The 25,508-nt window shown below is 47.5% G+C and overlaps 1 protein-coding gene across 1 annotated transcript; it reads right to left on the bottom strand.

Annotated features, from left to right (window-relative positions):
- Window positions 1-6,734: 6,734 nt before the first annotated feature.
- On the bottom strand, window positions 6,735-7,739 carry GPR12 (G protein-coupled receptor 12). Its single transcript, XM_062194583.1, has one exon. It carries the CDS (start codon window positions 7,737-7,739, stop codon window positions 6,735-6,737), a length of 1,005 nt encoding a protein of 334 aa, XP_062050567.1.
- Window positions 7,740-25,508: the final 17,769 nt, after the last annotated feature.

Below are 25,508 nucleotides of genomic sequence, written 5' to 3'. Positions count from 1 at the left end.
TCAGCCTATCTTGGAATTAAGGAAAGCCCTGCCTAGAATCTGTTTACTGCTCTTATTTCTGGTCTTTCAGAACTGCAAACCATGGGATCAGGAGATGAGTGGAAGGGTGGGAGGCAGATGTCCATCAGCATGCATCCTAGGAGCTGTACTCAGTATGAAATCGTGGAAGTGTCTCCGTCCTGACATGGGTTTGCCAATGCTGTGCCTACGGAGCACCACAGAAAGAGTCTAAAGGTGGCACTCTCAATCAGCTGCTCTGGTTCTCTGGGCATCATCACGAAGATTTCCGGTCTGGGTGTTGAGAAAGTAGTTTGCAAGTATGGACTGTGAGAGAGGAGGGAAGAGTGTGTGACTGTAATACACACTCATGGGTGTGTGTGCACAACCATATGGCCAGAGAAGGCAGATGTGGAGGCACAAAGAGATGTTGCTTGGTTGGATGGCTGAGACCCTGACGTGGAATATTCTGGTAAATTCAGACAGGTCATGAACAGGAAAAGAACACTGTCTTCCATGATGCCAAGCATGAGTCTGATTGGATTCTTTTCCTCTCACTGACTTGTCTTCCATCTGAGGTAGGTGACAGATGGTGCATGACAGTGCTGTGAACCTGATGGAAGAGGCAGATGTTCAACTGAGCCTGACAAATTAGGAAATAACCTTGAACATACAAGTTCCACAGAAATCAGTGCAAGGCAGGACACCTAGTAGCCACGGGGGTATGAGCCGAGGCATAGACGTGGCAGAAAAGCCAGGAGGTCCCCGTTATGCTGAGACACGAAGGTCCTTAGCCAAGTCGGTCTGATGCTAGGATGCGGTCCAGGCCTCCTGGCACAGCCCTTAAACTCTAGGGTGCCTGAGAATCGCCTGGAGGGCTTCTTCGCATTCAGATTGCTGAGACCCCACGTTGTCTGGGTGGAGGCCTGAGATACTGCATTTTTAACACATTCTTGGGAGAGGCTGATGCTGCTGGCAGGGCCCACACTCAAGGAATCACTGCTCTATGGTGAGCAGCACAGAGGCACCCACCAGCCTGCCCCATGTAGCACTCCCCGCAGTGGGCTACTGCACCCCCCATTCTGATCACTAGACCCAAAGACACATGCAGAGAAATGGTGGGTGAGATGGAAAAAAAAGATTAGAAAAATGATCAAAGGAATATAAAATAAAATCAGAAATAAATGATTTGCATAGTTGGGATCATTTGATTTGAAGAAGAGAGCAGTATTGCTTAATGAATATCTCCATTATGTAGATGTAAGGGCTGACTAGGGGTTAGAGGGTTCCGTGTGTCTCCAGGTGCTGGGCGAGGGCAAAGCAGAATTGGAGACATCACAGCAAAGGTCGAGAGCAGAAAATGTAAGCCCCACCAGGCACAATGTCCATTTCTAATATCTTGACTTAGATGATTTAGGTTTGATAGACAATAGAGTATAAGTTTTCTTCCAGTTATTAGGTGCTATGGAATCCAAGAACAAATTTGCTCATGGCTCAGGAGGATCCCGGAAGGATCAGAGCCAGTTTTCCCTTAGGTTTTATCCCACTGACTGAGGACGGCTGTAAAAGCGAGGCCGTGGTCTCTCCTGAGGCGAAAGGCTGATCTTTTCACCAGCTCAAAGGAGATTCCTACAGGTTCAAAGTATGCTATTTGGTGGCAGATGCAAATCCAAGCTTCACAAGGAATTCTATCAGAGGTCCTATATTGCCTTTCAAAATATTCTGTTTTTAACTGTCCATTCAATCAACTCCAAGAGGATCTGTGCATGAGTGAATGTATTTCTTTCTGCTCCAAACTTACACTCAGTAGAATGTTTTTCACTGATGCTTGAATTTTTACAGTGAAAAAAATTCCTAAATTTGTCTTGTCAGTAAAACAGGGGACATATTGAAGTTATAAGTTAAAATCCACCTAGACCATGTACTTTAACATACTTCTACTGGATTAAAAAAAAAAAATCTCAGCTCCCAGGGCAGAAGGGGAGCACAGGAGGAGCAATGGCTGCTGTATCTCTTAATAGGAATAGAATTTTTGATGCTGAAAAGAAAAAGTTTACAAAGAAATGTCAAGCAAAGAGGAGATATCCTGAAACTTCTCCGATGCACCTTGCTAGAAAAGGTTGCTTTGGGATGAATTCAGTTGAATTTCAGAACCCAGAGAACAAAGATGCAAAGATTTTCATCTCAACTATCTCCCAATGATCTCATGCAGGCAAGGGCATGTCATCAAGCAAACTGTCTCTCTTGAAAAAATGGAGGCACAAACCTTGTTTGCTACACATGTTCACTCACACCTACAGAAACACATTACATACATACAAAGTTTTTAAAAGAACTATTGTAATGATAATTACAATTTTATAAAGTAAGAAATTAAAAAATGGAAAAATATGTATTTGTAGGTTTCTACTACTTTAAATTTCTATCTAGAAGAATCCACAGCTCATATCCATTTCGCATAGAGGAATTATTTGCCTCTGAGAAGGATAAGCACTTGATTTGTGAGTTAAGAATGCTGAAAGGGTGACACCTATCCTTGTGACTCAAAGTGGCATCAATGGGCTATCTGTACCCGAGGCATAGGAGAGACTCAGCCCTGCCCCTGCCCCAGCCCCAGCCCCAGCCCCTGCCCCAGCCCTAGCCCTAACCCCAGCCCCACTGAGGTTCCTAAGCCATCTAGAACTGCTTTCCATACATAACATTCCAGAAGCACTAGTCAAAGTGAACAATATTTCCTCTGCATTGTTTGCTAGAAGACTGATCTGTCTGCTAATTCTAATGACAACGTGCAAAACCATTAGTTTGCTGATTCTGAGAGTCTGAACCAGATTTAAAGATGTATAACCAGATACGAAAACCATCTAAAATCATTAAAATTTGTAAAAGGAACAAGGCAATCTGTTCCTTTATTACAACACCAATCAAGGTGGAAAAGTCAGCACTGCTGTCAATAGCACCATAGTAGCCACTCATTTAGTATGGGTTGTATTTTATTATTTTAAATATGTATTTAACTTGAAAGGCAAAGAGAGGGAGAGAGGGAGAGAGAGAGAGCGAGAGTTATCCCATCTGCTGGTTCATTCCATGGAGCCAAGAATCCAACTACTTGAGCCATCACCTGCTGCCTCCCAGGTGTGTCTTAGTTGAAAGCTGGAATTCACAGCAGAGCTGGAACTCAAACCCAAGCACGCAGATATGGGATGTGGGTGATCCAAGTGATATCCTAACCTCTACACCAAATGTCTGCTTCTAATACATGTTTTAAATCAGAAATGGTATGTAATCCTGACTCCATACGATATCATAAAATAAAGTCAACCATTATTTAAAAAACGGATTCCACACTTAAAGTCCCAGAAGTCTCTAAGACATTTTTATTGGGATTAATATCTCTATTCCTCATCTGCCCTTTTAAACTCCTTGTTTCCATCCTGCGTTAAATCCTGGGGGAATCTAAGACTATTATTGCATGACAAGTCAGCCGAGGAATCCTGCCTTCCAGAACCTAATTCAGGCCTCCGGGGAAGGAGGGGCTCTGCCTCCTCCCTCTCCAGGTACCAGGACTGAACGCAGTGCCCTTTACAATTGAGACACAAACTCGACCGATTCAGAGAAGCACTGAGTTAAAGGATGAGAGACACAAGTCCCTGGACAGCCACTACTAACTACGGGTTCTGTGCAGCACCTGAATTGCCCTAGTTTCTAGGATAGCTGTTTCTACTGGAAATAATGCGCATTCCTTGGTTGTCAGAAATCTTATGTACTGGGAGTAAAAGATAACGTGCTACCTCAGGTAGCATGCTACATCTGTCCATTGGCAGGTTAACATTATTGAACATAGGTATTCATACGTACACACACACACATACACATGTACAGATTTGCTCCACAGAAATAAGGAAATCTTACAGAACACTACTTAAACATCCAAATATCTTCACAACTTAGTAAGGACTTATTCTGGTAAAGACAGATTATAGTTGAATTAAAAAACTCTCTTGGCTGAAATTAAGGCTTTTAAAAACATTGATTAAAAGCAGCCACTTCAAACTGTTGAAATCTTTACTTAGTATAGAGTTGATCTTCTGTATATAAAGATAATTAAAAATAAATCTTAATGAAGAATGGGATGGGAGAGGGAGTAGGAGGTGGGATGGTTTGGGGGTGGGAAGGCGGGTATGGGGGGAAGAACTGCTATAATCCAGAAGTTGCACTTATGAAATTTATATTTATTAAATAAAAGCTTTCTATAAAAAAGGAAAAAAACCATAAATCTCTTCTCCAAAATAAATAAATAAATAAATAAATAAATTTAAAAAGCAGCCGCTTCATTACTATCTACAAGACCAGGATCTGCTGCCTTAAGGGGCACCAAACCAAGCCAAACCAGACCAGACCAGACCTCCCTCAAGCAGGGCCACACTGAGGTCCCACCACATGCAATTTAAGCAGGAAGAGGAATGTCTGTGACAATAACACCTTAACACGTGGTGTCCTCAGCCCTCATATTCAGTGAGGGATGCAGACAGCATAGGCTGGGCAGGTGCAAGACTCAGACTTTTTGAAAACCTGGCTTCAAATCTCCGTGCTGCCTTTGCAGCTCTGTGGCCTTGGACAAATCTCTTGGCCTCTCCTCTTTTAGTTTCCTTACCTGTAAAAATGTGTTTTTGTGACTACAGCAAAACAAAACAAATTAAAAGAAAAAAACCCCAGGAGAAGTCTCTAGCAGGGGCCTAGCACACGGCATGTAACAGCTCACAGTAGTGTCATTGTGACTGTTCCTGTTAGAGACAGGCAAGTGGGTGCCACCATGTCTGCAAAAGCATAATTTTTATTGCTTTAAAACCTCACAGGGATGTTTACCAGCCAGCATCAACCGACCTACCCTAGTCAAGTCTCCCATGGAGGTGCCATTAGATTTCAAATGATTAAAAGCAAACACGCATCTTAGCCAATCTACCAAGCCCACCAAGTGTTCCACATACATGTTTTAAAGGCATCAACTTGTTTAGATTGATCATATAGTGCTGTGCATGGAAGGTCCTTTCCTACTTAAGTATTTCAGTCCCTCTCCTGCTTGCATAAGGAACCTCAGGGAGGGAACACCCGTGCTCCATCAGAAAGGGCTTTGGATGGATGGCATCAAGACGGAGGCTACCAGAACGCTCCTGTGACATTATGGACATAACGTCTGGGACAAACCAATGAGGTTAATCTCTTACAAGCTATCTCCCCTGCCCCCACCCAAGGACCTGGAAATACTGGCCATGCAGCCGTCCAAATGGGCTAAGTTGACATGGGTCCAGAAATCCTTTCACTGGTTGTTCAGACGCAGCTGTAAACCCCACTGCACACAGAGGGAAGGTGCCTCTGTGTACATCTGTCTGCACTAACAGAAAGCACGCTCAGACACAGGGAGCCTTACAATACGATTAAAATTAGTCCCTGTGCATACTTTCCTGGCTACATCCTAGTACTCAGGAAACCAGCAGTACAGTCCTCGCTGCATGGAAGTCGCTTTTTGGTGGAAAGAAGGAAAAGGAATGCAAAGGTAACTTTTCCTAAGCAACGACACGGTCACTCTGCTTGTGAACATACAGGATACAGTGGATGCATGTCACAATCACACACTCACAAGCTTGCTCGTGAAGATAGGACACTGCCTGCTTCAAATGCATTTTGCACCACAATGTGAACCGGGAAAACCTGGTCTATGATATTAATTCTATTAGTCCCAGCCAAGACTAACTATAATATATTCCTAGACAAAGGGAGATAAGAAAGGTGATGTTTTCATATTTCATGATATTGTCATACTAACTTATTTTTTCAGAATATCCTGAAATAAACGGAATTGACTTTTAAGGGATATTATTGATATTTTTTTCCTGAAAAGAATCAGACTACAGGTTAAGAAACCAAATGGTGGATCTTAGCTCACATGAAATGTCAAGACATATTTTGTGAGTTATTTTAGGAAGTACTTCTTTAAAAATGACTCCTTTGATTCTGGATTTGCACATTTGAAACCAAGCAACATTTGAAACCAGTGGTCTCACGAGCACAGGCAAACACGCAGAAGGAGCTGCAGCATTGACAGAAATACTAAAATCATCCTTACGCACAGGAATTGCTGGAAAGAAAGAGTGAGTAAGAATGGGCTCACGCTTTCAGTGCCAGCAACTCAGGACTGAGTTCACGTCGACAAAGCAGGCTGCTTCCAAGCATAATTATGTCAACTATTTTTGTTGTTTTGAAAGATACAACATGCAGCACTGAGAATCTACCTTGATTTTTGTTTTCAAGAGACTGGGAAAAGTAATTCCTTCTCCATTTTCCTTAGTAACTCAGTTTTATTTTAAAGTCCAAGTTAAAAAAAAAAAAACACAAGAACTCATTTACATTTTTAACATTATGGCCATGTCGTATCAGCTCTTTTCCCACCCCTCCAAACAAAATATAAAACAAAACCTCTGTCGTCCAACAACAAAATCATATTGAGCAAAGAACTTGACAATTTTTTTTTTCAAAAAAGGTGAAAACACTGGTCACATTTTTTTTTTTTCACTTCATTCACTTAACTCATCTGAACGATGTCATTGCTTCACAAATGCCATGTGCTCCTGTGGCTCGAGAAAGACTCCAGCGCTGAGAACACAACGGGGCAACTCCACCCCCGGGTGGGGCAGCAGAAGGCTCGCAGGTCCAGCGTCCTCCCGCGGGGGACGGGAGCCTGCCTACACGTCGCTGGGCGACCGTGCTCTCTGGGACAGGGCGGACGGGATGCAGCCACAGCACACGAGGCAGAGGGCTTTCTGGATCTCTTGGTTTCTGAAAGCGTAGATGACGGGGTTGATGATGGAATTGTAGGTGGCCGGGAGGAGGGTGGCGTAGGTGTAGATGGAGGGGTAGGTATAATCTGCTATCAGGGAGTAGAGGGTGAAAGGCATCCAGCAGGCAGCAAAGGTCCCCAGGATGATGGCCAGTGTAGAGACGCCTTTGCGGGTGGTCACGTAGTGCGACGTGGCCAGGAAGTGGTGCTGCAGGGCTATCTGGTGGGCGTGCCTCATCACAATCTTACAGATCTGCACGTAGAGCTGCAGCATGAGCGCGAACATGAAGAGGAAGGAGACGGAGAGGATGGCCGCGTTGTTCTTGGTGAGCGGCCTGACCACGCTGCAGGTGGATTCGTCTCGCAGGCAGTTCCAGCCCAGGACCGGCAGAAGCCCCAGGCAGATGGAGGTCCCCCAGAGCACGACGAGCATGGCGTAGGTGAACGTGACCGTCCTCTCCGAGTGGTAGGTCAAGGCGTAATACAGGGAGAGGTAGCGGTCCACGGTGATGGCCAGCAAGCTGCAGACAGAGGCAGAGAAAGAGGCGACAATGAGGCCGATGGTGACCAGCTTGGTGGCGTCGGACTGCAGCAGGTAGGCAAACACAAAGTTGATGATGAGGCCGAGGCCGGCCAGCAGGTCCGCCAGGGCCAGGCTGCCTATGAGCAGGAACATGGGTGCTCGCAGGCTGGGGTTGTGGAAGATGACGAGGACCACGATGGCATTTTCACAGGAGATGAGGGTTCCTGAGCTGCACAGGACAATGTCCCAGGGGTTCACTGCCAGCTCGGGCTCTGGCTGTACGGCAGGCACCTGCGAGGAGGCAGCGGCCGAGACGTTCTCCGAGGCACCGGCATCTACAGAATCCCGAGGCAGCCCGCTTACATTGACCTTCAGGTCTTCATTCATTTTAACCCCTGTCCTCTTCAACGAAAAGACAGGCCTTTTAATGTTTAGGTAGGGCAGGGTGAGACGCCCAGATCATGCAACACACACACTCACACGCGCACACACACACACACACACTCGGAAAGCCAGCCCTTGCTCAGACACACAAGATGTTGGGATTGCACATGGTCGCGAAATAAGACAAAAGCCGGAGTCTCCCGGTGGCCACCCTTTAACTGCAATGCCGTTTGGCACCGGGGAACGCACAGGGCAGGACTCCCCGCCAGGAGCGCGAGCCAGGCCGACCCGGCCTCCCGGACACGCCGCGGTCCCTCCGTGAAGCGCTGGGGCTGCGCGCTCGGACATCACCTCCTGCGTGCCCAGCACCGACTGTCTGACATCTGGGCTTCTGCCCACCGGACCGCGCGGCGGCCGCCATCCTCGATGGAAGATTTAAGCCGCCGGTTCCCACCACGCGCCCACCCTCCAAAGGCGACCCCGGAGCGCGTGCACACCCTCACACACACCCCCCGACAGAACAAAGAGGGGGGCTCCAGACGCCCCCCAGGAGCACGGGCAGTCGGGGCGGGCCACAAAAGGCGCATGTGTGCCCTGGAGGTGCGGAGACAGACAGACAGACAGATGGACGCCCATGCACTGCCGCCGCGCCCCTCGCGGCGGGGGGCGGGCGCCGGACACGAAGGACAGGGCGCGGGGTACAGGCGGTCCGCGGGGCCGGGGAGGGGGTGGCATCGAGGGGGTCACCTTGGCGCGCCCAGGCCGGGGAGGGGGGCGCTCCTCTGGTGCTTCCGAGGCGCGGGGGCTACTCGCGTTGCATGTCGGCGCCGGTGCCCGCGGCGGCGAGAGGCGGCGGCCCCGCTCGGGAGGGGCCCGGAGGGCGCGGGGCGCGCGCGCTCCCCGGCAGGTGAGCCGCGCGGCGGCAGGTGAGCAGCGGGCTCGGCTGGCGCGCCCCGCTCTCCCCGCCCGCACCGCTCGCCCGCCCAGCCCGCACGCTCCGCGCCCGCGCCCGCGCGCGCGCCCCCGCCCTCGCTCGGCGCGCGCCCGCCCGCGGGAGCCCCGGGAGACCGCGCGCACCCCCACAGGTCGGGGCTGCGCGGGGTGCGGGCGGGCGAGGACCGCCGGGGAGCGGAGGGCTAGGGGCCCTGGAGACGCGGAACCGCGCGGTCTCCCGGCCTTGCCAGCTGCTCCCTGCTCCCCACCCCAGCGGGCGGCCAGGGGCTTGCACCTGGGCGGGGCAGCGGAGCGCAGCCTGGGAGCGTGCGACCTAGTTCGTTCCTGAGTTTCCCTGGGGAGCCCCCATCTCTTGGGGCCGGCTTCTCCGCACCCGCTGCATTCGGGGCTGGGAGAATTGTTCCGTGTGATCCTGGACCCAGGATCGGCAGCAGGGAGTGGCGTGGCCAGGTGAGGGAATCGGATCTTTAAAACGGGAAAACGTGCAGCCAACTCTTGCAGATTTCGCCTTGGGCCCGTTGCGAAGGGGCCCCTTCCTCGCGTGTGTCCTGGGGCTGGGCCCAGGAGCGCTTGCTGGCCTGGGTGGGTGGCCGCTGCCTTGGGGATGACCAAGCTCTTTGCCAAACTGCACTTATTAAACGTGCTGTGAGCTATGCTTTAGAATGGAAATCTTCACGGGTTTCCTGCAGCAGCTTCCTGCAGACACTGGCCAAAACCCAATTCATTTAGGTACTGAAGTGGCACTGTTAATTAATTAATTAATTAAAAAAAATTTTTACTGCATCAGTCGATTCAAAGATTAAGAACCTGCCAGCTGTATACATTTATAGACCCATGTCTCCCCTGAATAAAAATACTAAGGTGTCTAGCTGGATCTTAAGCTTAAAGATCATCTCCCAGTTTAAGAAGTGGGAACAAGGGGCTGGCGTTGTGGCATAGCAGGTGTGTGACGCTGGCATCCCACATGGCTGCCAGCTCATGCTGCCGCTGCTCCACTTCTGACCCTGTGGTGCTAATGGCCTGGGAGAAGCAGCAGAAGATGGTCTAAGTGCTTGAGCCCCTGCACCCACGTGGGAGACCCGGCCTGGCCCTGCCCCAGCCATTGTGGCCATCTGAGGAGTGAATCAGCAGATAAAAGTCTCCCTCTCTCTCCCTCTCTCTCTCTCTCTTCTCCTCCCACCCCCCATAGCTCCGACTTTCAAATAAATAAATAAATAAGTTTTAAAATGGGATGGAGGTCCCGGTTTTGTGTTTGCAACCCTTTTTTTCCCCACAGATGCTGCTGCTGGCAGTGGTGGCGGTGGGCAGATCACATCCTGAAAAGAAGCAAGGTGCTGTGGTGTTTAGGAGCCACTTAGATATGGTGGGGAGACACAGACATCTGAACGACCCCACGAATTGGGCAAGTTCCGTAAGATGTGGTCTCTTCACTCACAAATGTGTGAAGTCTGGTGGTGACGGGCACATAAAAATGAACGCTTTTATCAGGCAGTGGGTGGCCTCCACAGCTTGCGATCCAATGGGCCCAGCGGGAAGTTTTGCTCAGGTTTCATTAAGGAGCCTGCAAAGGAGCTGCCTGCCTGACAGTCCCCTCGATTTACTTGGGATCCACTAGAGGGCCCTGTAGCAGGTCCCCAGTGCCCCGCTCCCCCCACCATGGGACTTTTGTTGCCTTTGCATCGCATGCTTTTGCTGTCACCTTTTTAAAGTAACTTCAGCAAGAAGTAGGAGACCTTCCCGGCATTTCCCCCAACCTATACTGACAATCGCTGTTCAGCGTGAGACAGGCTCAGTCCCTGCTTTAATCACGCAGGCCTCCGCCAACTCAAAGCCACAGGCACACATATTGGCCCCTCTGTGGGCCGGCCCGTCAGCTGGGAGGCTGTGTGAGATCTTGGGTTGGAGCCAGTGCTTACATGTAGTCTGTAAGATCCAGGAGGACACTTTACGCGGCAGTTAATGACCTCTAGTTAACTTCCAAAGAGTTGATTCATTGGTGCACTCTACTGAACTGGGTGGACTATGCTCTCCTCTGTCTACCATGGGTGTATATCACACCCGAGAACAGAACATGACCCCTAATTAAAGGCCAATGCGTTTATTTATCTTACGGCAAATGTCATTGTTGCGTGACCTACACACAGACAAGTGCACGTTTCACAAATGTGCAGTGTGGTGGAGACAGTTAAATGAATACACCCATGCAGCCAGCAGAGGAAACAGGATGCCACCAGCACCCCAATGCCATCCTCATGCCCCTCCCAGCTACTAAGTCCTGAAAGGAAACCCCTATTCTGAATTCTGACAGCACTGCTTAGACTTGTCCACTTCCAAGCTTTAGATAAATGGAACCGTACAGGATGCCTATACTGGAGTGTGGCCTCTTTTGCTCAACTCTGTGCCTGCGCAATGTCTGCATTTGTTGCATGGAGCAGATGGTTCTTTCTCCTTGGTGCACAGCATTCTGTTGTATGAGCATTGTCGTCCACCTAGGCTGCTGTAACAAAATACCTTAGGCTGGGTAATTTATAGAGAACAGAAACTTACCACTCATAGCTCTGCAGGCTGAGAAGTCCAAGACCAAGGCGCCTGCAGACTTGTGTCTTGTGAGGGCCCCTTCCTCACAGGTGGTGTCTTCCTGGTGGAGGGAGTGAACACTTAGGCCCCCTATGAAAGGGAACGGGTGACCTCCCAAAGGGTCCACGTTGGACTCCTATCACTTTGGGGATTAAGTTTCAATTAATGCATTTGGGGGACACAAGCATTTATGCATTTGGGGGACACAAGCATTCAGACTATGACAAATGCACTACAATTGGCCGTCCCCCTCTTGTTCTTCAACACTGGATGCTTTCTGGTTTGTCTGTAATGAAAAAAAATCATGATGAGTTTTCTTGCACTTGTTATGTGATAACACATATGGGTGTATTTGCTGGGTCAAAAGCATACTTTCGGGGCTGGCGTTGTGGTACAGTGGGTTAAGTTACTGCCTGCGATGCTCACATCCCATATGGATGCAGGTTGGAGTCCCAGCTGTTCCACTTCCCATCCAGCTCCCTGCTGATGCACCTGGGAAAGTAGCGGAGGATGGCCGGAGTGTTAGACCCCTGCTACTCATGTGGGAGACTCAGGCGAAGCTCCTGGCTCCTGGCTTCAGCCTGCTGGCCTGGCTTCAGCCGTTGTAGCCATTTGGGGAGAAAATCAGCAGATGGAAGATCTCTTTGTGTGTCTCGCCTTCTCTCTCTGGAATTCTGCCTTTCAAATAAAACAAGTACATCTTTTTTCTTTTTAAGCACACTTTTTAGTTAATCCTCTATTTAAACAAATCTGATTGCTATTTAAGAAAAGTGAACTGCCTATGAAAAAATCCCAACAAACATCTTTTCCCTTGTAAAATTCTCTCTAAGCTTCCCTTTGGACAGAGATGGATATATTTCATAGGACTGTCAGAGAGGGAAGGAAGGGAAGGGACTGTCCCATGAAGACACTATTCTGTCGGAGACTCTGTGTGGAAAGGGGGAACTCTGTTGTCAGTGCTCACATCACTCACTTCTGTCACTGGAGGCATGGGACAACAGTTTTTCTCTTCTTATGGATTTTGAGTTGCTGAGTGTTCTCCAGTCCCAGTGGCTTATGATATGGATAGGACAGGACCACTGAATAAAGGTCCCCACATCTATGCAGGTCCTAAATCCTGGCACCTGTTAGTGTGTTCTTACATGTATGGCAAAATGGACTTTGCAGAAATGACCCCTAATATAGAGATGGGAGATCGTTCTGAACTCCTGGATGGGCCCTAGCTATCTCACAAAGGTCCCTAGGAGAGGGAGAGAGGAGAGTGGAGATCAGTAGCTGGAGATGTGCAGGCAAAGCAGAGGGAGAAACATAAAGGTTTGAAGATGCGACCTTGCTGCCTTTAAAGTCAGAGGAAGGAAGGGCCGGTGCTGTGGCACAGCGGGTTAATGCCCTGGCCTGAAGCGCTGACATCCCACATGGGTGCTGGTTTGAGACCTGGCTGCTCCACTTCCAATCCAGATCTCTGCTATGGCCTGGGAAAGCAGTGGAAGATGGCCTGCACCCACATGGGAGACCCAGAAGAAGTTCCTGGCTCCCGGCTTCAGATTGGTGCAGCTCCGGCTGTTGTGGCCAATTGGGGAGTGAACCAGCGGATGGAAGACCTCTCTCTCTCTCTCTCTCTCTCTCTCTGCCTCTCCTCTCTCAGCCTCTGGAAGCTGAGAAGAGCCAGAAGGACAGGTCTATGGGCCTACTTCAATCCATGCACTTCTGAAACAGGAGGCGTTTTCTTCACTAAACCCCGGCTTTCACAAGGTTCACTCTCGGTGATGTCCGTGCTGTGGGTTTGCACCGAGGTGTACTGACACACACTCACCTCACAGCGTCATACAGAGCACTTTCCCTGTCCTAAGCGTCCTGTGTTTTCTGCTTGTCATTCCTCCCCTGACCCCCAGCCCCTGGCAACACTGATCTTACGCTACCTCTATACTCCTGCCTTTTCCAGAACCTCAGAGCATGTAACCTGGGAATACTGGCTTCTTTCACTTAGTAGTGTTTACTTATGCTCCTTCCATGCTTTTTTTTCATGGCTTGAGACTGCATTTCCTTTTTTTGTGTGTTGTGTAACATTGCGTTGTCTAGGGGCTCCACTGTTTATTCACTCAGCGAATGAAGGACATCCTGGTTGTTATCAGTAAAGCTGCCACAGACATCCACGTGCATCTTTTTGTGTGGACATGAGTGCATCTCATTTGCATAAACACCAAAGAACAAAGAACGCGACTGCTGGGTAACTGGTGTCGTTTTAAGCCAGAACTGTGTGGCGATTTGTTACAGCCAGTGCAGGAAACCTAGGCTGCCCAAGAAACCTGCAGATCTTAACTGCATCACACATGAAGGCAGTGCCAGGTCTCCAGCTGCCAGCAGTAGGATCCAAAATGTACTAAGTAATCACTGTATTCCAGGTCCCGTTCTGTGTGCCATATTTATTTTTTGATAGGGAAACATACAGTACACCAACTTCATCTATAGTTATGCTATGTGCAATAGCATCCAGGAACTTCTTGCTCCTATCTATCTGTAACTTAGTGTTCTTTGGTCATCCTTTCCCCCATGTCTCCCACCTCTCTCCCTCCTGAGTGTCTGGGAACTGCCTTTACATTTGTAACTCCTGTGAGATCCCCTTGCTTTTAGGTACCACGAATGTGTGAGAACATGTGGTCTTTGCATTTCTGTGCCTGGCTTACTTCACTTACCATCATCCATTCATGTTTTTCTGAATGACAAGATTTCATCCTTTCACATGGCTGAGTAGTATTCCCTTGCATATATGTACCACGTTTTCATTATCCATTCATCAGTGGATGGACATAAGTTGTTTTCCTTTCTTGGCTTTTGTGAATATGGTGCTGATGTCTCCTTGATAGGCCGATTTCATTTCCCTTGGACGTGGGGTTGCTGGATCATAGATAGTTCTGGTTTTAGCTTTTTGAGGAGTCTCCATAGCATTTTCCACAATGGCTGCACTAATTTGCATTTCCACCAAGAGTATGCAAGTGTTCCCTTTTCTGCACGTCCTTGCCAATACTTGCTGTGCTTCGTCTTTTTGATATTTTTATTTATTTATTTATTTGACAGGTGGAGTTACAGACAGTGAGAGAGAGAGAGACAGAAAGAAAGGTCTTCCTTCTGTTGGTTCACTCCCCAAATGGCTGCAATGGCTGGTGCTATGCCGATCCGAAGCCAGGAGCCAGGTGACCCCTCCTGGTCTCCCATGTGGGTGCAGAGACCCAAGCACTTTGGCCATCCTCCACTGCCCTCCCGGGCCACAGCAGAGAGCTGGACTGGAAGAGGAGCAACCGGGACTAGAACCCAGCATCCATATGGGATGCCGGTACCGCATGCGGAGGATTAACCTAGTGTACCATGGCGCCGGCCCCACATCTTTTTGATATTAACCAATCTAACTGGAGTGAGTTGATATCTCATTATAGTTTTGATTTGTATTTGCATGTTGATTAGTGAAACTGAACATTTTTAATATAACTATTATCCTTTTTATGTCTTCCTTTGAGAAATGTCTGTTTAGATCAACAGCCAATTTTTAGGTTGAACTATTTGCTTTTTCTTGCTATTGAGTTGAGTTCCTTATATATTCTCGTTATTAACCCCTTGTCAGATGTATGGTTTACAAGTGTTTTTCCCATTTTTTAAATTGTCTTTTCATTCTGTTAGTGGTTTCCTTTGTGTGTTTGTTAGTACTTTTGGAGCCAGCGTTGTGGTGTAGTGGGTAAAGCTACCACCTATGACCCCGGCATCCTATATGGGTGCTGATTTGAGTCCTGATTGCTCCACTTTCAGGCCAGCTCCCTGCTAATGTGCCTGGAAAAGCAGCAGAGGATGGCCCAAGTGCTTGGACCCCTGCCACCCATGTGAGAGACCCAGAAGCAGCTCCTGGATCCTGGCTTCAACCTAGCTCAGCCCTGGCCATTGTGGCCACTTCAGGAATGAACCAGTGGATGGAATCCCACCCCCACCCCAACTTTGACTTTCAAATAAATAAATAATTTTTTAAAAATAAAGAAGTAATATCCAACCTAATCCTCACAACAACCCCACAAGGTAGAGGACCTGCTCCTGGATCTCCCTTCCAGGTGAGGGAGTAGACACAAAATGAAGTTCTATACCTGGCCCGAGACCAGGCAGTCAGATTCCAGGATCTACTTCCCGAACTGCCACTGAACCACCTTGAAAGAAAGCGTCACTTATATTAACCTGTAGAACACTCATCAACTGATGGCTCTCCTACTGAGATAAGAGATGGAAAACCCAAGTTGGCATCTAACTTTTAACAATTAAGTCTGAGGAGGCCCACACTACTGTTGTTTGCAAAAGAAAAGAAGTCTCTTTAGTCTGGAAGTAGAAGACATTTTTCCTTTCTGGCCTGGTGACAAGGACTGTTAGCCCCGATTTGGACAGCGAAGCTCAGAACAGTAGCGGACGGCCTGACAAGTTACCTTCCCAGACTTGGACATTCTCAGGGCAATGACTTGAGGAGAGAAGCAGGTGCTCAGGTGTGGTATTGGTTTTGCGAGTCACTGACCACTTAGGAGCATTGCTTCCACAACAGAAATGCTCACATCCAGGGAAAAGTGTTCACAGCTGCAGGCCAGATTGGTCACACGCGCTTTCTCGGCCAGGGAGCTTCCCGGGGGAGGGGTCCCTAATGCGTTGGGCATCACATGTCTCTGGTCACCCTCTTTGCTTACAACCTCCTTTTACGTGTCCTGATGGACTTCTCTGTGCGGCCTGGAAGAAGCGTACGCTGTGAACACAGGTCAGTCTTTTCCTTCTGGCGAGGTTTTTAAATGCCAGTGGCTTCCTGCTGCAGGTGCCTTCTTTAAAAAAGAAAATAAAAGGAAGCTCCACGTGTGGCTAGAAACCTGGAAAAGCAATATTTGGCCGATCTGCTACTTTGCTTCTAAATGGTCTCTTACTATCTTAGGATGATGAGAAAGCTGATTGTAATCAATAAATTTTAATCAAAACATGATTGTTCAGCATGTCCCCCATGCCGTGGTTTGGAGATACTGGCTTGAGATGCTGGTGAATGAAATAGGAGAAGGGAGAGGAGAGGAGAAATGAGTGATGAGGTCCAAGGGTGCTGGCTCAGGGTCTTGCCTTTGGCTTGTGTGGACCTAAGGCCTCTTTCCTTCTATCAGTTCCTTCAGCAACACACAGAGGTTGGGGACACACACTTGCACCCTCAATTCTGTAAGGTGTGTATACTAGATACAGACACAAGTGTCAAGAGGATCTCTGCCCATGATCTTGTTAACAGTGCAGGACGATGACCAGGTCTGTGTTTTTGTCTCTGGTTAATGTCTCCTCAGCTCAGGGTGATATGTGGGTGGGTGATGGGTGCATGTTTCCTAGTGATAGAAATGACGTGTCCTCATACAGCCTACAAAAATTGAGTCATGAAGATATAGAAAACCTAAATAAACCAATAACTGAGGTGGAGATTGAATCGGTAATAAAGGCCCTCTCGGCAAAGAAAAGCACAGGACCTGATGGCTTCACTGCTGAATTCTAACAAACTTTTAAAGAACTAATTCCAATTCTTGAACTATTCAAAACAATCGAAAGGGAGGGGATCCTCCCAAATGCCTTCTATAAGGCTAGCATCACCTGAATTCCAAAATCAGAAAAAGATACAACAGAAAAAGAGAACTACAGGCCAATATCTCTGATCAGCATAGTTGCAAAAATCCTCAGCAAAATACTAGCTAACTGAATCCAACAACATGTCAGAAAGATCATTCACCTGGACCAAGTGAGACTTATCCCTGGTATGCAGGGGTGGTTCAACATTCTCAAGTCAATAAGTATGGTACCTCACATTAACGGATTAAAGAATAAAAATCATATGATTATCTCAGTAGATGCAGAGAAAGCATTTGATAAAATACAATATCCATTTATAATAAAAACCTTAAGCAAATTGAGTATAGAAGGAATAATTAAAGCAATATATGACAAACCCACAGCCAGCATCATACTGAATGGGGAAAAACTGGAAGCATTTTCACTAAGATCTGGAACCAGACAAGAATGCCCACTTTCATCATTGCTATTCAATATAGTTCTTGAAGTTTTAGCCAGAGTCATTAGACAAGAAAAAAAAATCAAAAGGATACAAATGGGAAAGGAGAAAGTCAAATTATTCCTGTTTGCAGATGACACGAGGAGAAAACTGAAATGCATGCTACTAAGTGGGAGAAGCCAGTCTTAATAGGCTGTATATAACCCTAAATACATGAGATTCTGGAAAAGGAAGAGACTATGGAAATGGGGATAGTAGAAAGGTTAGTGGTCAGCTGGAGTTAGATGGGAGGGAAGGATGAACTGGTGGAGCCCAGAGTTTGGAGGGCAGTGAAATTGCTCTGTGTGATACTGCAATGGTGGGCACATGTCCTCATACATTTGTCCAACTAGAATGTACAACATAAGAGTGAGCTCTAATGTCAGCCATGGCCTTTGGGTGGTTATGATGTGCTGAAGTAAGCTGATGAACTGTGGCAACTGTACCATTCTGGTAGGGGTGTTGGCAATGGGGACAGCTGTGCACATGGGGGCAGTGGAATAAGGGAGCACTCTGAAATTTCTGTTCAATTTTGCTACAGACCTAAAACTGCTCAAAAATGAGAGTCTTGGGGGACAGCATTGTGGCACAGCAGGTTAAGCTGCTGCCTGTGACACTGGCATCCCATAGAGACATATGTTCAAATCCTGGCTTCTCCATTTCTGATCCAGCTCTCTGCTAATGCACCTGGGAAGGCAGTGGAAGACAGACCAAGTGATTGAGCTCCTGCCCCCAACAAGAGAGAACCAGCCTGACCCAACCCTGGCTGTTACAGCCATTTGGGGCGTGAACAAGAAGATGGAAGATCTCTCTCTCTCTGTAACTCTGCCTTTCAAAATAAATAAATAAATCTAAAAAGAAAATCCTGAAATATATTTTTAAAAGATTAATCGAGAAATGTTGTAGGAAGTAAATTTGGAACAATGAGCCAAATATAACATGATCAAATAAACACATTAGATAGGAAAGCATTGCTTCCTGTCTTCCCTGTACATCCCAACACACTCTTGTCCTCTTGATACCATATTCGACCTTCATCACTACTGATGGACAAACTATTTTATTTATTTACCTTGTTTATTCCCTGTCCCCTCCTCACTGCACCAGCAAGGTACAAACCTGACAAAAGCAGGAACTTTTGTCCAGTTGGTATGTAGCTGTAGCACAAGGGCCCTCAGACACTGTGCCTGCCGCATGGAAGGGCCTTCATTGTGATGTCTGAGCCAACAATTTGGAAGATGAGTTAGGAGAGTCACGTGCTGGAAGGTTGGCTTGAACTAGCTGGGGCAGGTGTCTCCAGGGGCCTAGGACCCCACGTGTCAAGTGGCCATGGGAGCCTTTTCCAGCCACATTGGGTGGTTCTCTGCCAGCTTGTCTATGCTGCCTGAAGGACACCTCCTCAAAGCTGCACATTATCTACAGGATCCAGTCTGAGGCAATTTCTGCTCACTTCAGAGCCATTTTGTCCTTTTCAAATGACTTGATTTATTGCCAGTGGAGGAACAGATAGTTTTAGGGGCTGAATGCAGCTCCCCAGAATTTATCTGTTGAAACCCTAACTCCTAGAATCTTATCATGTGGCTATATTTGGAAGCAGAGTCTGCAAAGAGATGATTAAAGTGCAAATGAGCTCATCAGGATTGGGCATGGCTATGATTTAAATGTTGCCACCCAAACTCATTTTGAAATTTAATCCCCATTATGAGAAATTGAGAGGTGAGACTAGGTGGGACCTTAAAGAGGTGAATGGGCCAGGAGGATTCTACCCTCATGAATAAGTTAATTCATGTATTAATTCATGAATAGGTTAATTCAGATGAATGGGCTCATGAATTATCTCAAAGGTGGATCTTTTATAAAAGCCAGTTTGGCCCTCTTATGTAGCTCTTTCTCCATATGATGCCCTGGGCTGCCTGGGGTCTCTGCAGAGTCTCCATCAGCAAGGAGACCCTCACCAGACATCATGCATTGACCATGGCCCTCCCACCCTCCTGCACTATGAGCTACATAAACCTCTGTTACCTAGAAACTCTCCAGGCTCAGGTGTTTTGGTATGGCAAGCCTCATCCACTCTGACAGGTGCTCCTGCAATAAGAGAGTAAGTTACAGACACACTCAGAGGAAGAAAATGAGAGAAGATGGTCACCCACCAGCCAGAGAGAGGGGCCTTAGGGGACCCCATCCTGCTGACCTCTGCTGTGAGAAACAGACCTCTGTTGTTTTAGCTGCCCAGGTGGTGGTACTTTGTTTTGGCCACTCAAGCTGACTGATCTGCGTGGGAATGAGTAGAGGGACAGAACCATGGCAGGAAGTCAAGCCCTTGCCCAGAAGACCAGAAACTGGGGCTTCCCCAGCTGTATTTCCAGGAGCCCTGCAGCCCCACAGGATGCCAGTGCATGTTTGGAAGGTGCAGTGTGTGCCATCATTGCCCCAGGCCTACCCCTTGCCTCCCAGGCAACCCAGCCAACGTCCAGCAGCTGGTACCCGAATGTATCCAGTGGAGGATTTTCTCTCACCTTAGAATCCATTTTTTGTCACTTGCACCACAGATCTGTACCCCCAGGAGCAGTTGTCTGCCAACTGATAGAAACTGGTGAATAAATACCTCAGCTCCCTCCCTCTTTGCTGGCTCTCAGTTTAGTGGACTAACAAGTGGCCAGAATATTTTCAGACAGAAGAAATCACCGCGGCATGGGCAGAGCGTCAATTGCTACGCTTGTGCTGCACACACAAACACCACCAAGCATTTGGGCACATTAAAGCTTTTGCTTTACAGCTTACTGTTGTTTGAAGATTTCAAACACTGGGTCTCCAGTTTGTTTCCTTGTGATTGAACCCGGTTGATCTCTCTCAGGGGGCTTCAGCTCCAGCTCCCAGGCATGGGTTTGTTTTAGTCTGCTGGTGCTATCTTAGCAAAGCTCCACTGGCTGCAAGAAGTGTGACGCTGGGGTCCTGGTGGGGTTCTGTTTCTGGAAGGGACTCTCTTTTCCCTGATGACCTCCCATGGCCTTCCCTTGGTGCCTGGGCACAGAGAGTGGAAGTGATCTCTGCTGTCTCTTTCTACTGGGGCACTAATCCTCTGGACTGGGATTCCTGCCTTTATGACCTCATTTAACCTTAACTTCTGCAAAGACCCCCATCTCCAAATGCAGCCATGTTGAGTGTTAGGGCTGCCACATGAATGCTAATGAGACACATTCAGTCCAGATCCGGTCAGTTGCTCTAGGAAACTCTGCTTACTCTTCCCTCTATCATGTCTCTACCCTCCCAATATGACTGGAAGATTCTCCAAGTCCAGTGGATTAGACCACATCTTTTCAGGGCAGGGATCTGCTTCTGGGGGAACCCAAGTTAAGACAGAAAAGCTGAATACTGCATGAACTTTTAGGAAAACATAACATGTACTAGCAGATTCAAGACTGCATGCAGTACTCCAGGAAAAAAATTTTTCACTGAGTTTAACTCAGAGTTTCACAAACTTTCTTAGCCTTGGTCCCCTTTCTCACCACCCACCCCTCTCGCGTGGAGTGCTCTTGAACATATCTTAGGATTTCTTTTGAAATGCTTCCTTAAGGGTTGGTGAAAGTCAGCAAGGATAGTTGATTTGTTTTGATTGTCCCTGGGAGAGCCATGCGAGTTTAATGGGCTTGGGACTGCTCAGTTCTTAGACCTGAGTATTTTTAACCTCTCAAAAACTTCTATTGAAACTTTCTGCCCACTGCAACAGTGCTAGGAGGTGGGGCCTAATGGCAGGTGTTTCCATGACAAAAATTCATCCGCACCATGCCTCTGTCCTTTCCTGCCCTTCTCTCTCACATGGGCTTTGTTCCTTGCCCCTGGAGGGCAGGTGCTCAGCACACCATCCTACGAGCAGAAAGACTGGGCCCTAACCTGCCTATGTTTTGATTTTGTATTTCCCACCATCCAGAATGGTGAGGAATAAATTTCTGCTCTTTTCAAAAGATTGATTTATTAGGAAGGCAGAGTAACAATCAGGTCTGGGCCGGGCTGAAGCCAAGAGCCAGGAACCCTATCTGGATCTCCCGTGTTAGTGAAAGGAGCCCAAGCACTTGGGTCGTCTTTTGCTGCCTTCCCAAGTGCATTAGCAGGGAGCTGGAGTAGAAACAGAGCAGCCAGGACTCCAATATGGGGTGTCAGTGTCACAGGTGGTGACTTAACCCTCCGCACCAAGCTAGCCCCCAGTTTTTTTGTTCTGTACAAATTATACACACTATGGAATTGTTGTAGCTGCACAAAACGGACTAAGGCAGTTATGAGTCAGATTTTCATTACTTTACTAAAATGCCCGAGAGATTCTCCTTAAAAAGGAAGATTTATTTTGCCTCATGGTTTCCAAGGTTCACAAGACACAGTCAGGTGGCCTCACTGGTCAGGAGTCTGATGGGCACAATGGACGGTGGAACAGGTGTAGAGGGAAGACCACATGGTGAGGCAGGCAGCAGACAGAAGCTAGGCTGACCTCGGCTATCAGAACCAGCCCTCTCATGAGAACTGTCTTCCAGGGGTTCACACCCAGTGACCTGATGACCTCCCACTGCGCCCACCTCCTACACTCCATGATTGGGCCAAACCTCTACCCTTAATCCATTAACAATTAACGTTAGCCATTAACATGAGATGCTGGGGACCAAGACATCCGTAAATGAGCTTTTAGGGGGGATGCCAAACTCTTATCCAAACTGCAACACACAATGTGTGAGGACAGAGGGGCCAGGGCTGGTCAGAACTGGCACACTGCAATACTGAGTATTAGCATTTGTGATTCATCCAAATGCATTGGGCTAAATACTGACAGAGAGACCTGAAGGATAAGATTCCTGTCTTCAAAGGCCTCATAGGATAGCAAGGGAGATCAAAGAATAGCAAAAATGACAGAAGAACAGCTTGAATCAGAACCAGAATCATATGTGATCTGCTTCTGGTTCCTGGGACATTAGCAATGGTACCGAGAAGGTCTGATGCACCTGCCACAGGCTGAGCTTCCTGGTGCTTCAGAAACTTAAGCCATGGCTGCCAGTCTGAGGACAGTGTTTTAGTCTTCTGTTCCCAGATTTATTAGAATTTCAGCCAGCTACCTTTATGGCCACTAAAAATGCCGCCTTTGGTCCCCTGAGATGAATCAGATTAAATGATGTTGAAATGCTATCTTCAGTTCAACACTGAATTGCACATACCCACATTCTAACTATTCAAAGACATTATTTATGGGCCAATATTCTTCCTATTAAAATTAAATGGCATGAAATTTGAATTAGCCCAATTGAATTCGTATCTTTCCCTAATGTATTTATCCATTACTCAGAGGACAGAGGAGCCTGGTGGAAGGCCATCGCTATTTCGCTCAATGAGACACATTCTGCTCTCCTCACACTGTTGAGGAATTTAGAATTCTAGACCTGGAAGAAGTAAAAACTGCATATATCACCCTCATGTACCCAGAAACAGGGATCAAAGTGGTACCAGTTTCATAAGGTTTGCTTTTTAAATTTTAAATGCATTTTAGAGGCAGAGAGAGATTAGAGAGAGCAAACTCCTATCTACTGGTTCACTCCCCAGATACCCTAGACCTGGAAATTCAGTCTACCAACATAGGTAGCAAAGACCCAATTACTTGAGCCATCACTGCTGCTTTCCAGAGTCTGCATTAGCAGGGAATTGGAGGCAGGAGCTGGAGCTCGGTATCAAACCCCAGCACTCCACTGTGGGAGGCTAGTATCTCAACTGCTTTGCCAAATGCCCACTCCCTAGCATTTACTTTTTGAGATTAATTAATGCATGTGAAGCCCTTGGAGCATAGCCTGGCCCGTAACAGGTATCCACGAAGTGCTCAGTAGTAAGATATTATTATTAGCATCATTCCTGAGAATCTCCTTTCACTCAGCACAAGGAATAACTGCTAGAGAATTGGACTGGGCCACAGGCCTTGGTTTTCCAAACCCAGGGTATTAAAACTCATATGATATAGTTTAGGCCCCTGAAAATGAGTAAAATGAGGTTCTTCTTTTTAAAAAAGATGTATTGATTTATTTGAAAGTCACAATTACACAGAGAGAGAGGAAATGCAGAGAGAGAGAGAGAGGTCTTCCATCTGCTGGTTCACTCCCCAATTGGTTGCAATGGCCGGAGCTGCGCCAATCCAAAGCCAGGAGCCAGGAATTTCCTCTGGGTCTCCCACACAGGTGCAGGGGTCCAAGGACTTGGGCCATCTTCTACTGCTTTCCTAGGCCATAATAGGGAGCTGGATCAGAAATGGAGCAGCTGGGACTCGAACCAGTACTTATATGGGATGCTGGCACTGCAGGCAGTGGCTTTATCTGCTGCACCACAGTGCCAGCCCCCAATGTGATTCTTATATACATGATTGACTGGAGGTGTCAGAGATAAGTTTCCACATTGCCTCTCTGTCAGTCAGCCCCATCCTGGAGCCACACTGCATTTGTGCTCACCCTGTGCCATCCAGGGCAGGTTTTGACGAATCTGGTTGGTTCTGCCTGATGAGCAGAATCTTCTCGGCTGCACCTGTTGACCCATGCCCGGCCCAGGACAGGTGAGGTTCTCTTAACATCTTCAGGTCTCACAGACTTGCAAACATAGCATGCTGCCACAAACACTTGCTTGCAGAAATTTACAGCTGGAAGTATACTTGGAGACCACCGCTGCAAACCCTGTAAGTCACAGATGGACTGACAGGCAGCTGGAGAAAGGTCTCATTTCCTGATGTCCCCCTGGGTCTTCTTCACTGCCCTGATCACATCTCACCAAGCGCTCGCCTCTCCTCCCCAAGGTGTAAATCCCATGGGACCTCAGGGATAAGCAGTTTGAAAAGGAACCTCAACCACAATTGCTGCCTTGCAGAGCTCTCCCATAGGCAGAAACATTTTGTTGCAAACTGAGATTTTCTATGAATGAGGCCAATGATAAAGATAATGTGACGTTTAAGTTTTAAAACAATCCCAGCTTGCACTGAAGGTTCCTCTTTGCTCAGTTAGTTATTTGTTGCCAATCATAGAGATGAGAATTTTTGAAACTATTGTTGGATTGGGGCCAGTGCTGCGGCATTGCAGTAAACCTGCCGTCAGCAGTGCCAACATCCATATGATGGATGGATGGATCCATATGATTGGATTATATGGGATCCAACCCATATGATGGGTGCCGGTTCAAGTCCCAGCTGCTCCGCTTCTTATCCAGCTCTCTGCTATGGCCTGGGAAAGCAGTGGAAGATGGCCCAAGTCCTTGGGTCCCTATACCCTTGTGGGAGACCTGGAAGAAGCTCCTGGCTTCAGATTGGTGCAGCTCTGGCCATTGTGGCCAATTGGGGAGTGAACCAACAGATGGAAGATCTCTCTCTCTGCCTCTCCTTTTCTCTCTGTGTAACTCTGACTTTCAAATAAGTAAAAAAAATCTAAAAGAAACTATTGTTGGGTCCCCAGAATGGATCATGAAATCAATGAGCAACTTTCCTGGAAAATGAAATAAAATTTTCAAAAAATGCAAGACTGCAGCATCCAAGAGTAAGTATTTCTCATGAAACCTCTGGTGTAGTTCTGCACACACATGATTGCACAAACGCTCCAAGGAGTGAGCAACTCAACCCAGAGGTGCAGTCAAAACACTATGACAACCACTGCCATGGTCCATCCCCACCCTCTTCAGGAGAAGGCATCCAGGCTCACAAGGACTGATGGCTTTGCTCCCACTCAGCAGCTGAGTGCTGGGAAGAGGCAGGACTGATCCTCAGAGCACTGGCTGGGAGGGACTGCTCCCATGTGCCTGGCTTCCTTCACCTCCCATCACACCAGGGCCCTCAGAGATCCTGCTGTCACTGAAAAACTCATTCTGTTCAGCAAATGTGTTTATTATTGTGAGAAAGTGCACTAATGCATTTGCCATAGTTGAGTGTATTGCACACACACAAAGCATGTGTTGAAAAGTTAGTCCCTAGTATAATAGTGTAAAGAGCTGGGACTTCTAGGAAGTGAATAGACCAGGATGTCTGTATTCTCTTTTCTTCCTTCCTTCCTTCCTTCCTTCCTTCCTTCCTTCCTTCCTTCCTTCCTTCCTTCCTTCTTTCCTTCCTCTCTCTCTCTCTCTCTCTCTCTCTCTTTCTTTCTTTCTTTTGACAGGCAGAGTGGACA

Source organism: Lepus europaeus, chromosome 6 (assembly GCF_033115175.1).
Source record: "Lepus europaeus isolate LE1 chromosome 6, mLepTim1.pri, whole genome shotgun sequence".
In the NCBI taxonomy this organism is placed as follows: Eukaryota; Metazoa; Chordata; class Mammalia; order Lagomorpha; family Leporidae; genus Lepus; species Lepus europaeus.
The sequence above is the reverse complement of the archived record's forward strand: the minus strand, read 5'-3'. Positions and strand labels throughout refer to the sequence as shown.

Excerpts from the sequence above, each read along its gene's own strand:
- GPR12 (XM_062194583.1), bottom strand. The coding sequence starts at position 7,739 with ATGAATGAAGACCTGAAGGTCAATGTAAGCGGGCTGCCTCGGGATTCT.